This window comes from Magallana gigas, chromosome 2, assembly GCF_963853765.1.
Source record: "Magallana gigas chromosome 2, xbMagGiga1.1, whole genome shotgun sequence".
NCBI lineage: Eukaryota > Metazoa > Mollusca > Bivalvia > Ostreida > Ostreidae > Magallana > Magallana gigas.
The window spans coordinates 58,238,743-58,257,762 of record NC_088854.1 but is presented as its reverse complement, the minus strand read 5'-3'; the positions used below and the strand labels follow the sequence as shown (position 1 = coordinate 58,257,762).

General features: G+C 33.1%; 2 protein-coding genes across 9 annotated transcripts in view; both read left to right on the top strand.

Annotated features, from left to right (window-relative positions):
* The first annotated feature begins 2,426 nt into the window (after window positions 1-2,426).
* Window positions 2,427-19,020, top strand: part of LOC105347138 (vitamin D3 receptor B) — a 48,580-nt gene continuing 31,986 nt past the window's right edge. For 2 of the 7 annotated variants that reach the window (XM_066077480.1, XM_034448472.2), the window contains exon 1: window positions 2,427-2,585. In XM_066077480.1, the coding sequence (XP_065933552.1) occupies window positions 2,511-2,585 (75 nt within the window). In that variant the 5' untranslated portion in view covers window positions 2,427-2,510. Of the gene's footprint in view, window positions 2,586-7,550; window positions 7,743-7,945; window positions 8,215-8,389; window positions 8,407-13,222; window positions 13,483-19,020 lie in introns of those variants that run through there. The other 5 variants (XM_034448474.2, XM_034448476.2, XM_066077484.1 and 2 more) reach the window with 5 other exon arrangements.
* LOC105330302 (uncharacterized) lies at window positions 13,493-18,046 on the top strand. Of its 2 annotated transcripts, none has more exons than XM_011431917.3 (2): window positions 13,493-15,615; window positions 17,382-18,046. In XM_011431917.3, the coding sequence occupies exon 1, from the start codon at window positions 14,363-14,365 to the stop codon at window positions 15,596-15,598; it is 1,236 nt and encodes a 411-aa protein (XP_011430219.3). In that variant the 5' UTR covers window positions 13,493-14,362; the 3' UTR covers window positions 15,599-15,615; window positions 17,382-18,046. The 2 variants fall into 2 exon arrangements, with proteins under 2 accessions (XP_011430219.3, XP_011430218.3); XM_011431916.4 differs by having other exon boundaries at window positions 17,378-18,046.

Genomic DNA, 19,020 nt, shown 5'->3' with positions numbered 1-19,020 from the left:
GACATTTGGTATATCAAACATCCTGTTATTTTTCTTTGATAAAGAAAGTTGGTTTCTAATACCCTTTTGCATTGAACTCACCTGGATTTAATGAAAATATTTTAAAATATAGGAAAAAAGTTTATGTAAAAAAATGTCAACATATTTATCTTGCATGTTAACATAAATAAGTTGCATGTCAACATAAATAAGTTGCATGTCTACATATTTTTCTTGCATTCTAACATAAATAAGTTGCATGTCAACATAAATAAGTAGCATCTATATAGCATGTTGGAAGACAAATTTGGGCAATATTTGAAATTTTTTTGAGATTTTTATAATTCTCATTGAATAACAAATTTCTTGCATGTCAACACATGTCAACATATGTTGCATGTTGACATAACTATCTTGTATGTCAACATACATTTATTTATCTTGCATGTCGAGGTATTCGATCGAATAATAACATGCACACAAGGGGCAGAGATATGCATATGCCACCATAAGTTTTGCTTCAAAGAGGTAGTGATTGTTGCAACAAATAATTATGCATAATAATCATACTCAACGCATTGGCATGCCTTCTTTAACACTCCTCGGATTCTGATATTGAGTCAAAATAATCATATACTTATCTTTAATAGAGAATTGTTTATGTTCAGTCAACATATTTATCCCACATATCAACATATCTAAGTTGCAAGTCAACGTAATTATCTCGCATGACAACATATAAATAAGTTGTATGTCAACTAACTGTCGTGTAATTAGTGTATTTAGACGTGATTAAATTGCCTATTGCATTAATTTGGTATAAATAAATATTGTTAAAAACTAGATAAATTGGTTATTGTTGTTCAGGTAAGCGATGTAGCCCATAGGTCTCTTGAAATAACGATCCTTTACATACAATTTAAGATAAGTTAGATTAATTTGGATAATTATAATATCTACATACAGGAAGAGATAATTATATTGCCATGCAAGTTACAAATCGTTTTTTTTTTTGCAAGCTTCTGACCCTTGTGTCCAAGTTATTTTTCTATGAAATATGTCGACATGCAAGCGAGAGTTATGTCAACATTCAACATAACTATGTTGACATGCAAAAAAATTGCATTTAAACCAAAATTATTCAAAATCAGATTTATCTAAAAAAAAAAACAAACTATGGTGGCACTTATTTTGTCACTTGTGTGCAGGTTATTTCCATCAAATATATAAATATGTTGGCATCCAAGATAGTTATGTCAACATGCAACATATCTATGTTAACATATGCAAGAAAATTGCAATTTGGCCAAAATTATTCCAAATCAGATATATGTAAAAACTATGGCTGACATGCAAGATAGTCACATGTATGTCATCATGCAACATAAGTACAGGTATGTTTATATGCAAGATAAGTGTGTTTAAAATGTCAAAAATATCAAATACCGCCAACATGTGACTTTTCATCATGCTACGTTCTACCTATTAGTATGGTGACATATTTCTGCCCCCTACATTTTAGATAAATCATGTCAATAATAAAGAAAATAATGTCAACATGCAATATGATTATGTCTACATGCAAGATAATCATGATGGCATGCAAGATACAAATCAAATTGGGGAATCTGATTTTTATATGGGTAAAATGACTAAAATCACTTACTAACGCCCGTAACTGACATCATAGATGCAACAAAATTATGACAACATGCGATTTATTAATGTTAACATGCCAGTTAATTATGTCGACATGCAACTTATTTATGTCGACATGCGGCTTAAATTATTTATGTCGACATGGGACTTCCTTGTGTGAACAGATATTTAACATATTTCGCATAATTATGTCAACATACCACTTATTTATGTCAACATGCGAGATATTTATGTCAACATGCGAGATAATTATGTTGGCATGCGACTTTTGAATGTCAACATGCGAGTTAATACATGTATGTTAACATGAAGGATAAGTTGCATGTTGACATAGATATGTTGCATGTTAGCATAACTTTCTCGCCCGTTAACATTAATATCTTGCATGTTAACATAATTAACTTGCATGTTTACATAAAGAAGTCGCATGTCTTCATAATTAACTCGCATGTCTACATAATTAACTCGCATGTTGACATTAATAAGTGGTATGTTGACATAATTATGTTGCATCTTGCATTTATGATGTCAGATACATTATATAATTAAGTCGTATTTTGACATAATTTATCTTGCATGTAAGGGGCAAAAATATGCCACCATAGTATGATAGTATTATCTTGAATGGTGCAACAGAAGGCAATTTAGTGCAAATTTGGTGCATATAGGTGAGCAAATGTAAGCAAAGTTGTTTGTAAAGCGTGACAACTCCACATAATAATGCCCCGTGTGATCAAGTTTGTCAAAGTGATCGTTCCTGAACGTGGAACTCTTTTGTTTTCAAAGGCAGAAAAAGTACTTAAGAAATCGGGATGCTATGTAACTTGTTGAGTGATCTACATCCCCGATTTTCATGAGAGTAACGTTTCAGAATGGAGGTTTCTTCAAACTCAGTATCCTCAGAAGAATGTAAATCGGAAGATGCGGATATGACATCGAAGCCATTCGTAAGTACCCAAAAAATTAGTCAGCACACGCCAGGTAGAACTGAAAAAAGTATAAAAACAGTCTGCTCTGCTTCGATGGTTTTGAAAATATTTGACGGCACACATTTCTGTTTTATATTTGGTGGATGTCTTTAAAAAGACATTCTTAAGGCAATGAATGTAGTTTTTATGCAAACCACCGAGTGAAGAATTAATTAGGAATTGACGAACATGTTTGACTGTGCATGTTAAATAATTGGAGAGTTATTGGAAGCTTAAATGGGGCGCTAAGAAAATCCAGGTGACGACGACTTTTAGTTTAAATTATATTGAATAAAATTATGATGAGGTTGGTTGATTTGCATCAGTTATGCCATTGTGTGGGTGGATGAAGGCTAAATTCATGTTGTGGCTTACAACTGAGTCCAGATTATGGAGAGAAATGAATGTACAATAATTGTAATAATTTGAATCTTTTAAATAATATTTAGTTTGCACGGAATAGAGTGCCATTAGTTGGAAGATGGTAGATTTTTTCAAACCTTACTACAGAAATGAGAAAGAGAAGGGCCTAAGATTAGCTTTGGCTACTTTTAGAAATTTATTTGAATGTATGTAAAAAAGTTCAAATTAAATCTACTGCAATCAATAAATTTCTTTAAAATCTTACAAAAAATAACACCAGAAACCTTTTTAAAATAAGTCTTGTTACAGGTATAGGGGCACAAGAAAAAATTGACATACTATTGGGCAGTATTGGCACATAAGTGTATATTCAATGAAATTCCTCAATATTCAATTGCTTTGTGATTGTACATTATTAGCTTGCAAATTCAAATAAGACACACAAAAGGAATTTGATATTTTTATGCATAAAAAGTGTGAAATTCTAATTGAAAACATAAATCTATTGTTTGTAAAGTTATTGACATTTATCATAAATTTGACAAAGAAATCTAAAAAAAAGAATTATTAGAATTTAACACAAATCGCTTAACCATTGTTGTTTAGGAAGTAATAAAATAATTAGAGTTTAATTAGAAATTTCTTCACCATTTAACAAGCATTGCAAGAAATGCATTGTGAATGTATATGAATTGTAAGTATTTCAATTGGTATTTATATGTTTACTGTTTTTGTTACTCTTTGGAATGGTGAAACTTGGAAAGTCTTTATTTAATACACTTGTGTGTAAAATATCACCTTTAGTTTATTACCTGTAGTTCTTATAGTACACAATTTTCAAAGTGTGCCAACAAAAAGAAACATGGCTTTCAAAGGGTCCTACCAAGATCCAAGTATATGGGGGGATAACAGAGATGATATCTTATATTTAATCAAGTTACATACCATTGTATCGTACCTCTTTACCAGTACAGTTCTAGTAAAGCATAAAACTATTTGTGATTGATGTCAGATTGAGAAGTCAAATACTATCTTATAAGAATAGCAAAATTAAACAAAAGATGATAAATGAAATGAAAGGAAAGAAAATATAATAACTTCTCATTAACTATTGCAAGTTGATATACATCTGTTAATATTTTTGTTAAATACACAAAATGTTAGAAATCTCGCACGCACAATGTACAGCTTCTACTCATTTCCACCCTGTGTATTATTTTTACTATATTGTATTAGGTGCACTCAATTTCATCATAGCACTTTAGCAGTCTATCTTCTCTTTTATATCTTATTAGCATGCACCTATTTAGTGGATAAGATAAGAAGAAGAACCATAAAAAGTTTTAAATTAGAATTACTACTACAGTAGATATTAAGTCAATTTTTCTTTTTAAACTTCATTTTTAACATGATTTAAATGATTTTAAAAGAAACCATGCAGTGGGCATTATCTCCTCAAGCCTTGGTTTGGAGTCTGCATATCTTCTCTCATGCAGAAGGCATCATCTTGACAAAGTTGGTTTAAAATCTGCATTACTCTTTCCTACTCAAGACATCATCTCAAGCCTTGGTCTGAACTATGTACACTACAAACAGGGTTATGTACGCCCCGTTTATTTTTGCCCTTCTTCATTTGCAAACGGTTTCGCAACGTCCTGAATTTCACCTACATGCAGTTGTGTTAAAAGAGATATTATTTGTGAGAATGGTCTTCACTGTCTTAAATTCGCACTTTGATAAGCAGGGCAAAAGGGACCAAAATTAAACGGGGGTGAATATTTCCCTGTATACAGTAGCTCTTTCCTTCCCAAGACACCCTATCAAGCCTTTGTCTGAAGTCTGAATTGCTCTTTTCTACATTAGGCACAATCTTAAGCCTTGGTTTGAAGTCTATATCTAGAGCTCTCTCCTACATATTAAAGGCACAATCTTAATCTATATATATAGCTCTCTCCTACACAAGGCACAATCTCAATAGCTCTTTCCTACATAAGACACAATCATAAGCCTTGGTGAAACCTTGGTCAAGTCTGCAATCCTTTCTACTACAGAATGCTGTTTGATTACAAAAGCATCATTATAATGAATATTCAACACTGTTATTTTTGGTCAGTTTTAACCTGTTTGAATTTACTAAATGTTTTATGTAAAAATGCAATTAGACTACCAAAGGTCTCCCCTGTACCTTATAACTTCACTCACATTGATCACTATAATAACAAACTACAAGATATTCTTCTCTCATGTAACCATGGCAATATAAATATAACACACTGGCTTTGGCTAAATTTTGTCAATGATTGCTAGCCTGACAGTGGTCATCTTGTCAGTGGTTGTCAATTTTAATTTTTACAAGATGAATCAGTTTTTCAGATATTGATTAATTTTATAAAAAGTTAATTTGTGCATCCATTTGCAAAAATTCTTTCACGTTTGTACATAGGACTCAGTGCTGTGTACAGTACAACTAGAGGCATTTTCAATTCGAAATTATGTTGATTAAAAGTGAATTTGTATTTTGTAATGAATATTAGTTTTGAAATGTAATAAGAAATTACTAAGAAATGACTTGCATATCGAGCTAATTTGTTACATTTGTAAGGAGGAATATCTCTTGATAGATTGGATATATGCTTGTATTAATTAGCATACAGGTGTGCAAAAGCAAAAAAAAGCTGTGGAATTTTACCATGATTTGAAAATTGATCAGTATATGACATATTCTCTGAATAAAATTGGCTTTGAGATTGGCTTTAGAGTTTGTGATGTACCTGTGGTAGATATGATGATAATTGGTTTTATAGTGGTGGTGGGCAGTGAGTGCCAGGGTAAGTGGTACAAGTTTGTGTGGTGTCTGTTTACTTGTTAATGAAATAACAGTACAATATAAATCAAGAGTAATGAAGGATGGGGGCTGATCACTTACCTGGACTATGGTAAATTATCAATATACTGGTACCTGTATAGTCCATAGTTACCTGAAGGAATATTTAATAATATATATTTCTAGGTGTAATAGGAGTCGCGCTGGTCTTCTACGTTGGTTTTGTTTCTCCCCTTTAAAGCCACGTAGATACATGCTCTATGTGTTATAGGTGATCATTTGAATCGTAATACATGTAATACAGTTACTGTACCCAAATTTTTGGATTAAAGTGTAGTTGGAACCAATTGAACGAGTCCATGGAATAGTTCGTGTTACGCAGCATTTTAGAGTAGACTTGTCTATTTTCATTGTACATCAATTAGTCTCTGGCTAAAGAAATTCAAGACATTTATCCAACTCTAAGTACGTACATACAGATCAATGCAGTTAACTTATTTTGCAATTTCAAGAACATCTGCGATAGCTAAGGGTTTTCATCCCCTCAGCTTCCCATAAACAGGGCAGAGTGGACCAAAAACCATTGGCTAGTGAAGATGTTTAAGGTATCCGATCCTTATTAGGACCTAATTTTTCCAACCTTGAATATCAATCATGTATTTAATACGTTGATATCAAACTAAAGCATTTTAGAGTTGAAAAAGATTTACCGAGAGAAATTTTCATAAATATTAATAACTAAGCAGTAATTAATTAATGAAGATTGCATCATTGTCTATGGGGACAAGCACATTTTTTTTAAAATAAAAAAGTAAATACTTGGAATATCAATAAATGCATTGGTGGAAAGGTGCATTTTATCATTAGGAATACAAAAACTATTAAAAATAAATTTTATACTCTATAGATTTTTTAAAAATTAATTGTTATAGAATTAGAGCATAGGGGCGCAACTCTTCAAGAAAAGGAAAAGGTCATTAATTAGGACACTTTCCACTTTTACGTATGGATACTTAAACATGAAAATTATGTCTAAGTATACTGAGTATTAAGCCCTAACATATCTGTTATGCACCCAAATTCATTGAATCTGGGGCTATTATGGATCGGATACCTTAAAAAAAATCTCTGGTGTAAATCCAACTTATACTTACTGCAATATTGTTGGTTAAACCTTGAAAATACAGTCATTTGTGTTAAATTGTTGCCATTAGTTCCACCTTATTATTTTTATATAGGTATTGCAAATTTCCTGTTCTTTGATAAAAGTTTCCTTAAATGGTGTACAAACTCAGAAAATGACAGAATTCATGCATTTCCAAAGAATTATCACAGCTGATTGTAATAAAATTCTTTTTTGTATTTTCTTAAGGAAAAAGGTTTGGGGTCAGTTATGTATCAGTAAATCTGAATGACTAGAGGACTTCAAGACTGTCCTATTCCTTGTGTGAATAGGTAATACAAGCTTTTGAGTGGCCAAGTTATTGATCTTGATTTATTGATCAAAACTAACTGTGTAAACAATGACCATGGGAGAGTGGTCTCTGAATGAAAAGAACATTTTGCAATGTTATCATTTAATTAAATAGTCAATTTTATAACTTTCTCTCTCAACCATTCCTTGAATATATCCCAGGAATTGGTGTTAGAGTCATTGAATTCAGAATTCTATGACCATTTCGCTCGGCCACTGTGTCTGTAGTGTTTAAATACCCGTAGGTTTAAAATTTGGTCACTTGATTTGATTTCTTGTCCAGGCAAATGTGTTTGCTGAACACATGATGTAGGACAGGATATTTAATCTGACCTACTTCCCTGAACCTGCGTGGACCTCTGTGGTGACCCCAGCTGTGGATATAGTTACACTGTACTCGGCTGGTACTTCTGGTTCTTCTAATTCTGTATTACAACTACACCAACCCGACTTGAATTGACCTGAAAATTACAAGGTATTTGAAATTAAGGTGTTCACATTGTTGAGTATAAGCAAGTGCTTGACCAACTTTTATTTCCTAATAAGAGGATTAGTTGCTAATTTAATATGGGATCATTCGGTTAGATAATTTGATGAGGGGATTAAGCAGGAACAGGAATTTATAACAATGCTGAGCTTTTTAACTGTACCCATGGTGCAATTTTAATATTCCAGGGTCAATGTTGGCCAATTTACAACATTGAAACGCGTGCATTCATTACATAGCCATGAAAAGGGAAAGTCTGCAATGTTCGCTGTTGCCTCATAACCCTATCATGTTAACTGCTGTAATAATGTTGTGTCAGTGCGTTCATCTGTGATTGGGAATACATTACTGTTTCAAGGTCGGTCGGTAGGAGAGCTTTGTTTGATTCTCACCTGGCCAAAGGATAGCAATTGTTGATGTCAACACAAGAAAACTGATTTTTCTGTCAGCCCTTAATTAAGTAAGTCCTTGCATTGCTACTTTTTACCTGTATGCTGCACATAGGTAGTTATTTTTATCACCTCATTTAAAAAGCAGAGGAAAAAATGAATTATCCTTTTTGTGTTAAGGCATGTGCTTAAGAATGTTCGCTCATACATATAAATCTCTTTTTCGTTGTTGGAGCTGTTGGAATGTGGATTATAGTTCCAATGTAAGTATGGCCACAAGAAGTTGGTGTTTGGTAATGTTTAGACGCAATGAGTGGTGTATGTACTGTATATAGCGCACAACTACGTGTTTTTTTTACCCTTGCGTTTAATTGGTTCACAAAGCCATGCCTGAAAATCATTTGGCATATTTAATATTTAATTGTATGGTATTAAATGACATCTAAGGAACCGTTACCACTCTGTGGCCAATGGCAATACATGTATTGGTAATTTCAAGTTACAGAGGTCCAAGAACATTTAGAAAGGCCATGCAATTGGTGCATTTGGAAATACCTTTCTTAATAATTTTAAATTTCCCAAAAGTTTGAAAAAGCAGGTTTTTATGCAAACTATGCAAAGACTAATGGTAGGTACATGTATTGCAATTACATATTAGATGTATATTATGTATGCCGTGTATTACTCTTCAGTCAGCAGGAATACTTAAGGAGAGAGATGTGCTTGTGAAATTATTCATTTTGTTCTCAAAAGTCTAGGAACTTTTTGTGATTTTGCTGTTGTTAGTACATGTATTGAAAAATGAAGAGAAACTTGACCATAGACTTATGGCAAGTAAAGACAATTATGGTCCAAACTTAAGATATGGGCTGACCTGAAAACTGAGAATAAAAACAAAAAGTTCTAGTGCAATTTTTCAATTTAAAAAAACTTTAAAATAATCCTAGAACTTGTGGAATTTGCCTATTGCTTGTAGTGTAAATAAAATTTACATAGATTTTGGCTAATTATGGTCTAAACTTAAAGATATAGGCTGACCTGAAAACTGAGAATAAAAACAAAAGTTATAGTGCAATTTTTCAATTTAAAAAGACTTTAAAATAATCCTAAAACTTGTGGGATTTGGCTATTGTTTGTATTGTAAATAAAACTTGCATAGATTTTGGCTAATAGCCCCGTGGTCTTAAGACCACTAAGACACCGGCTGACCTGAATATTGACCTTAACTTATAATAAGTATTAAAATGTGTCAATACTTAATGAAAATTCAGCTGAATTGTCATATTTTTGTTTATTCTGATGAAAATTTATTTTTTTCACAAGTTTCATTTTGCTATAATTAGGCTGTTTTTAAAAACCAGTAAAACATAAGTTACTGGTATTTGTTCACAACATGGTCAACATCTTCATTATAATTTCAATACACATGCATTTTGCTGTCTTGTGACTGTTAGTGAATTAAATTATCTTAGGCATTCCATGGGGAAATGATAAGTAGAAAATGAACTTATTATACATTTAAAATCACATCAGAAAAGTGATGCTTGCAATTTTACTCATACAGTGGAACTTTTGGTTGAACTTTGGTTTTAGCAGAGTACTTAATGCTCAGTGTAACTGTAAGATGGACATTCCCGACAACTGTCTCTTTACTTTCAAGTATTTCTCTTGTATCCTTGGATAGACATATCTCAAGGTTTTCTTTGCCTCTAAAATCAAACTGATCAAGCCAGCTAAGTTTGACTGTATCTGAATTGTAAACACCATGGGGCTCAGAAGTCTGATATGTATTTATGTACATAATGTACTTAAGGTCTCAGGAATCCAACAGACTGTAGTCTACGTAACAACCAAACCAAAGGCCTTGAGTGGGCTAATTACTTGTTTGTGAATAATGGTGTCTGAGAATTTTGCATTTTTTGGCTTCAATTGTTTAGGGTGATGAGCCCTAAAAGAACTGGAATTAGGGTGAAAAACTGTACAGTTCCCAATTAAATCAAAGTACCGAAGAACAGATGGGAGTTGATTTTATCGATGTTTATTTATTTTAAATCAATGATATATTATTTTGCATAACAAGTACAGGTAGTTTTTAATCTGTATTCGAATTACGCACATTTTTATAATATGAATTTGCGGACTTTTTCGACGCAAGAATGTTGAAAAAAACCCGTATGAATCATGTCAAGTAATATTTAAAGATAGAATCAATTCAACCAAACTATGTATCAGTGATAGAAATATTTCTGGAAAATTTATGGATACTAGCAATATGAACTCTAGTCTTGTTCAACAAAACGCTCGGCTATTGCCATTAATCTCCGAACGCTGTTTCACTTTCGGTTTGTCAGAGTAACTGCATAGGAGAGTTGATTAAAATCAACTCCCAAAAAGGGGTACAAAAAACGGTACAAAACATTGCATAAATTCTTTTTATAATTAAGGCACCTTATTTCTAAACCAACAAATATAAATTGTCACAAATGTTTTATTTTAAATGTTGTAATGAAGTTTTGCATGCTTTAAAATTCAATCACAACTTTCTTACGAATCGTAAAAATTAAGCTTACGTTTAGATGAAAGTTAGTTTATCAACTTTATAACATGAAAGTCAACGTCTCCAATTACATCTTGTTCATATTACAAATATATATCAGCAATGCTAAATAACAGCAGCAAATGCAACCTTACATAAACTTCTGCATATAAAAACTTAAAACCATATCATTTATTTCAGCATAATAATCATGGTAAAAAAAACATGTTTAATCATCTTAGATATTAACAGAACCGCTTTGGTTGACTTTTTACGATAGCGTCACAATCAATACATCAGCTTTGTCAAGCATAACAATACAAGCCACCGGTGTGAAAACATTATGATTTTTATGCAATGTTTTGTACCGTTTTTTGTACCCCTTTTTGGGAGTTGATTTTAATCAACTCTCCTATGCAGTTACTCTGACAAACCGAAAGTGAAACAGTGTTTGGACCAAAGCACAAATCATTTATTTTTTTCTTAGGTGGAGTTATCTGTACACACTTATGCATGGCCAGAGCTGAAGAAAATAAAAAAACTACAAAAAATTTTATTATTAATTTTCTGCATCCAGTAAATTCTGTGCTGTTTTCTGTTCTATTTCCGCTCTATTTTCCGTATTTTAAAATATTTACACTTGCAAATGTTTTCCATTATATAACACTGTTTGCGAAGTCTGCTTTTATTCCTGCATATCATCATTATGGGTCAAGAGGTCAAAGTAGCGCATGAATAATCTAGGTCACTACTTTTTCTATGTGCTCAAACTAACAGACTTGTGCTGAAACACACCTATTAGATATCGTAATGGAAACATGATTAAGGCATAAACAAATGATCATATCTGTATTTTGTTATACAAAATTTTATTCATTCATTTTTAAAAAAATATAACATTAATTGCGGGGGATAAATGATTCATGTTAGATAACACGTTAGCCCTGTAAACAGAATAATGTTTATGGACCGACATCGTAACGAGGCATTCTTGAAAATTACAATCGCAATTTGTCAAATGAGTTAATTTAGTTAAAATTCATTTTTGACTTTATTACAAGCCTCGATCAAAATTGCATGCGCAATATCACAGACCTTGCGTGTTTAGACCATTCACGGATCACAGTCAAATTTAACTCCTTGTGCTTCTCTGTCCGTTTTGTTACGTTAAAGGAACTTAGAAGTTAATATTGCTTTTCTCTATAATGTAGTAGGAAAGCCATTTTATTGAATCTGAATCTGTGATAGAGTTTCCACTGAATATGCCTAAGTAGACTCTAACTTAGCTTTCAATCGCTTTGTTTTCAAATTTCCAACCACTCTGTGACTTCAACAGCCCTACGGGCTTTATGGGATTTGATCACGTGACGTACCTGTATTTATATCCCGATATACATCCAAAAATGATACCTTATTTCTTAATTGTTTGAATTTATAAATTAGAAACAAGTAGAAAATATATAACCGTGCGCACAAATTTATTTTTGTTCTGTCTAAAAACTTTGCCTATTATAAAAGATATTTTAATATTTTATCACTCACCCGCAAACACTTTTTTCATTGGATGTCCAAAATAAAATTGATGTTGCCTAATTACCCCTTTAAAAACAAAGGTACCTAAAAGGGGATCTTGATACAGATTTCTAGTGAATTGGGTTGAAGAACTGTACATTTTGCATACCCCTGGTACATGTGTCATTTGTATGGTGAATTGACATCAGAAAAATGATCTTATTTCTAACCTTTAAACAGTCACATATCAACACAAGTAAACTTTTGTCAGGTAATCACATATTTAATAAATATGAAAATATTGACTGGAGCCAGTTTTCACAGTACCCACAGTCTCTAGGATCCTGTAAAATCTACAATTTTTGAGAAAAGTTATCTTGACCTTTTCATCAGGTTGTCTGATGCCTTCGGTGATGGTGATGTCAGTTTGACCTACTTGTTTATACCTTGAATAACAGATTCTCCAACCATCTCAGCTATTATTTAACTATGATTGACCTGGAGTTGTTCATATTGCATAATCTTATGAAATGGGTATGCATATCTACTGCATATAATACCCCATGAGGTTTGAAGCAATTTTTTTAAGGCCCTCCCACCACCCCTTTGTTTATTCATTTTTTGGCCTGAATACTTCAGCCACTTCTTCCATCTGTCTCTCCCGTTTTAAAATAACTGTATCAGATTCTGAGAGGAGACTTTTAAACTGTCAAGTGTGATTGCGTGTGATTCGATGTATGGTTATGCAATGTGCAGGGGCTCTTGTTGCCCTGAATAAGTCAGAAGTTCCTGTAGACAAATTGATAAACTGTTGTGCTGAGCCTGGCAAGAGAATTTGGGTTTCTTATTTGACATTTTGCTATATGTTCTGGAAGAAGATGGCTGTATAATGATTGACCCATAAAATTTGTTTTATGTTTATTTTTCATTCCTATTTCGAGCAGAGGAAACCATGTTAATGTCTTGCAGTGCATATCTAGGGTGAAGACAATGAGATTATGCAATGCTGAGACTTATTTTTGGGTTGTAAGTTGATGAAAGGATATAGGATTCAGATAGTTATGCAGTCAATTCTGCTTGAAATGAGTCCACTGTGAGTAATCTATTGATGGATGGACAGTGGAAGTACCGGTAGTATTTTGAGTGAGTAACTACGGTATTACAAGCAGACGTTATGCTGGGAGGATCCTAGTTTACTTGTGTTCACTTTATGTGTGATTCAGAAGTCAGTTACAATTGACTATGGCATCTTTAATTTTGTGCAATAATCTTCAGCATGTTTTCCGTTCATGTGAGTATCTTTTATTTGCAGCCCAATCAGCGCCTGTGTGGAACACTTCCATGCAGTTTTGTTTCCAGTTCTCTATAGCCTTCAGAAATTAATGCATTTTGGCTTTGAGAGAACAAAGACCTTGACCTAAAATTAAAATACTTGAAATGAAAAGAAATGTTGCTCATAGAAAAATAAATGGTTTGACTATGTAGAGACAGCCTGCAGGGGTAGGTTAATGATGACTTATATAGGTTACACCAAATTATGCAGAGTGAATTATTGTGTATGTGTAATTGAGATATATATTAATCATTGCTAAAAGAATCAATACATGTATCAGTAATAATTATTACCAGAATGATGTTATCAATTGAACATTCTCCAGTAGTATATGTCAATATGATCATTGCTTACTGAATGATTAATATCACAAAGCCACCCTGCGGCTGATACTTCTTATTGTCATTTATATCAGGTCTTTGGTTCTTAGCCATTATAAGTTGACTGCAGTCACATTGACCAAAAACTAGAAGTCTTAATAGCAATATGTCAATTTTGACATTCTTTTCATACAGCCTTCGGCGTATCGGAGTATCAATAGCATAATTCTTGACTAATTATACTCGGGCTCGCTCTTCAAAGAATTCAAACCATGTGACGTCAGTAGTATATATAGCACCGCCATGTATCTATCACTCATATTTTTTCTTGGCGCACTTCGTGCGGGCTCAGCTTAACTTACGGTTTGTTATCATATTAAAACTGAGACGTTGTCTTTGTTAACACGTGGTTCACGTGTTTGTTCGTTTTTAATGACTTAACTGCTTGAAATTTACGCTGGTGTATATTTCTTATACACACGTGGTTCACGTGTGAATTTCTTTGTTGACATTTTTACATGTCATCTTGTATCGAATCTGGGGACGAGGTCCTCTCTATAATGGCAGACTCTGATAATGATTCGTTTGAGGGTTTCGATAGCGATGCTATTCGAGAAGCAGAAAAAAGACTAGCTAAAAAATTGAACGAAGTTAAAGCAGTTACTAGAGCTAATTCTGCCACAGGTTCTGTGAGCAAAGACTTAAACAATAATGGTAATGACCAGAGTGAATGTGCACCGGCGAGGCCGGTAGCGAATTCTAAAGGTACAAAACGAAAGAAAGCAAATGGCAATAAAAATAAGACAAAGAAAACGAAGAAAGATGACAAGTTATCTGGTAAAGATATTACCAATGCACTAGTAAACATGGGTCAAGATGAGATAGATAAGTTTAAGGAACTCATGGGCATAAATGATTTAATTGGTTGTATTTACAATTTGCAACAAGATAGTGCAAGTACAAATCAGTCGATAGAACACGAGAGCATCTCTAGTGAGAATGAAAATCAAAACGAGTTTGATTTCTTTGCTGATAATGAATCAGAGAAAGACATAGAATTAAGTGATTGGGCAATACCAGATTGGTTTAGTTCAGATAAGAAAGGGAAAGATATTGATTCTAAACTGGCAGAAATGGTCAATACTTTGTGTATTAAAGAGGGTGAGACATCAAAAATTATTGAAGATAATCCAAGGCCAGCTAATTGCAATAATTTAGTAGCACCTAGGGTCAATACGGACATATGGAACATTTTACCAAAATTTGCCCAGAGTCGTGATTCTGGTTTTCAAGCAGTGCAAAAAACCATTGTTGCTGGTATTACACCTATACTCAGAATTGCTGAAATGATGAAGACAAATGACAAGTTCAAAGAGATAAGAAATCTGTTAAAACAGTCAATTATCGTGTTGTGTAATTCCATCTACCAAATTTCTCAAAAGAGACGATTTTTGATGAGAAGGGTTTTACCCAGTAGATTCCAAGACATATGTAATACATCTCAGCCCGTATCAGAACTTTTGTTTGGGGGCGATATTCAGAAAAAGATCAAAGAATTGTCAGACTTTGATAAATACAAAAGAGACAGGCCAAGGAACAACTCTTTTTATACTAACACAAGAGGAAGAAAGAATTACCCTTACAATTATAATTATGGTAGAGGTAGAGGATCAAACAGACCTTTTTTAGGGGGAAGAAATGCATATGGCAGAGAGATGAGAAATGTGGACAGAAGAGGAAAGAACAGATTTTAGAGAACGATGTGATTAAGGTAGGGAGACTAAAAAATTTTGTTCATGAATGGAAGAAAATAACCAATGATCAATGGGTGTTGAAGACAATTCAAGGTTATGAAATTTCCTTTAATGAATTACCATATCAGAAAAACAGACCTTCTCAAATAGCTTTTGATACATACGAAACATCTCTTGTTGATGAAGAAGTGACTGAATTGTGGAAAAAGGGGGCAATTAGAGAAATTGACCTTTGTGATAGTCATTTTTTATCTAATATATTCGTGGTTCCAAAGAAAAATGGAAAGCTTAGACCCGTTATCAATTTACGATCTTTAAATGAATTTGTTACATATGAGAAGTTTAAACAAGAAAATTTGGGTCAAATTTTAAATCTCATTCAGAAAGGAGATCATTTTTGCAGTGTGGATTTGAAAGATGCATATTTAAGTGTACCTATTGCAAATGAATATCAAAAATATTTATGTTTTCAATGGAAGGAAAGATTCTATTGTTTTGTCGTACTTCCTTTTGGATTGTCTTCAGCACCCAGAATTTTTACAAAGATATTAAAGCCTGTGTATGCTTATTTTAGATCCATGGGTATCAGATGTACATATTATCTAGATGATTCATTAATAATGAACAAAAATATAGATGATTGTAGAAAGAATACTCAGATTATAATGAACACATTGAATACTTTGGGATTTCAAGTGAATCTTGATAAATCTGTGTCAGAACCCACTCAAATTATTGAATTTTTTGGGTTGATTATAGACTCCAGAAGTTTTAAGGTATATTTACCAAAGGAAAAAATTGAGAGATTATTAGAAGTAGCAAGAAAAATAATGGAACAAAGGTTTATTAAAATAAGAGATTTAGCTACTCTCATTGGATTAATTATTCATGCATGTAATGCCATCTCCCCAGGTCAACTTTATTATAGATCTTTGGAAAGGGATAAAATTAAGGCATTAAATAAAAATGACAAAGATTATGAAGGTCAGGCAACTTTATCTACTTTAAGTAGACTTGATCTAAACTGGTGGATAGAAAATATTGAGTTAAAGAATGGCAAACTTATTAGACTATCTCATGTAGATTACTGGATAGAGACAGATGCCTCTCTTAAAGGCATGGGGGCTGTATTTGGAGATAAGAATTTTAGCAAGAGTTGGTCATCAGTGGAGGAGAAATTTCACATTAATTACCTCGAATTATTAGCAATATATTTAGCATTAAAATTCTTCTTTAAAGAGAAACATAATGTTCATATTGGAGTGAAATGTGACAATACAACAGCCATTTCTTATGTCAATAATATGGGTGGAATGATTTCACAAGATATGGATTATTTAGCAAGAAATATTTGGGAATGGTGTTTTAAAAGAAATATCTGGGTGACGTGTCAATACTTGCCTGGTAAATCAAATGAATTAGCAGATTATTTTTCAAGAGAAACATCTAGTTCAGCAGAATGGTCATTGAAACCAGAAATATATGAAAGAATTTTGAAACAATATTTTTCTCCTGATGTTGATCTTTTTGCATCATTTGCCAATCATAAAATTGAAAAGTTTGTTACATGGAAATATTGTCCACAAGCATGGAAAATCGATGCTTTTTCCTTTACATGGAAGAATCTAAATCCATATATATTTCCACCTTTTCATCTATTGGGGAAAATTTTGAATAAAATAATTGAGGATAAGGTCGATAAAGCTATTGTAGTGTTTCCAGTTTGGAAATCTCAATCTTGGTTTCCTTTACTTCTCTCAATGCTCATTTCTGTTCCAGTTAGGCTGCCAAGGCACACAGATTTAATGACAGATGGAGAGCGGAAGCATCCCCTCAACAAAACAATCTTACTAGCCGCAGCACTTATATCTGGAAAACATTGGAGAATCGAGGGTTTCCAAAAGACATTAGAATCGTCCTGCTCTCATCATGCAGAAAATCAACAAGGAAGCAGTATGACCTTGCTTGGAAAAATTTCATATTTTGGTGTGATAAACGGAATAGATCTGCAAATGAAATTACTGAGAAAGAACTAATGTCATATTTGTTTAGTATCTTCAAAAATGGAAAATCATATTCCACGATAAATACTCATAAAGTGGCAGTGACTCAGACTTTAGCTCTGAACGATGGTAAATGGAGTAAGAATTCTATATCTTTAACTAAGTTTATGAAAGGATTGTTCAACCTGAGACCATCTTTACCGAAATACAAGTTGACATGGGATGTGTCTAAAGTATTAACCTTTTTGAAAAGTTTGTTTCCTTTGGAGTCTTTGGACATTAAATTTCTCACATTGAAACTGTGTACCTTGTTAGCATTGACTACGGCGGCTAGAGCTCAGACATTAGTGTGTATGAATATTAAGAATATGTGTTTAAATTCAGATAGTGTTGTGTTTTATTTTACGTCATTGTTGAAAACATCCAGACCAGGAAGGTCTTATTCTATTTCATTGCAAAAATATAGTGATAAGAAATTATGTGTTGTGTCGACACTTCATGAATATCTCAAAAGAACGAAGAAAAGGAGAAAGTGTGATCAACTTTTGGTGTCATATAAGACTTTCAATAAAGTATCTACTAGTACAGTGGCAAGATGGATCAAAGATGTTATGGGAAGTGCAGGAATAGATATCACTTATTTCAAAGCACACTCTATTCGTTCAGCTGCATCTTCTTCAGCATTAAGGAGTGGTGCCTCATTGACGGATATACTTAAAACTGGTGACTGGTCTTCTTCCAAGAATTTTTAAAAAATTCTATTGTAGAGATACATGTAATGTTACAGCAAGTAATAACAACACTAAAACATTTATGAATGCTGTTTTGCAAATGTAGTTGTTGTTGACACAGTCTTAAATTGTTTTTTGAATAAATGGTTGATTTAATTTATTGTCAATTCTTTGAACATGCTATTGATACTCCGATACGCCGAAGGCTGTATGAAAAGAATGGGCCCCTCATCCAAGCATACCCTGGATGTGATGGATGAGGGACATTCTTGGAGTACAGCCGGAGGCTGAGGAGTATCAACATTCCCAACCCATGTGAAACATTCATGCCCGCCACTAGTTTCTAATTGACAATAAATTTTCTTTAAATTATGAGTGATAGATACATGGCGGTGCTATATATACTACTGACGTCACATGGTTTGAATTCTTTGAAGAGCGAGCCCGAGTATAATTAGTCAAGAATTATGCTATTGATACTCCTCAGCCTCCGGCTGTACTCCAAGAATGTCCCTCATCCATCACATCCAGGGTATGCTTGGATGAGGGGCCCATTATATAAACACAAAATGTGTCAGAACTTTATTAGAGAAAATATAATCCACAAATAAATACCTAGGTATAAAGGTGTGATGTAAGGCAAAACCAGAGACTCTGGGTAATTGGTGGATATAAAGAAGAGACACTA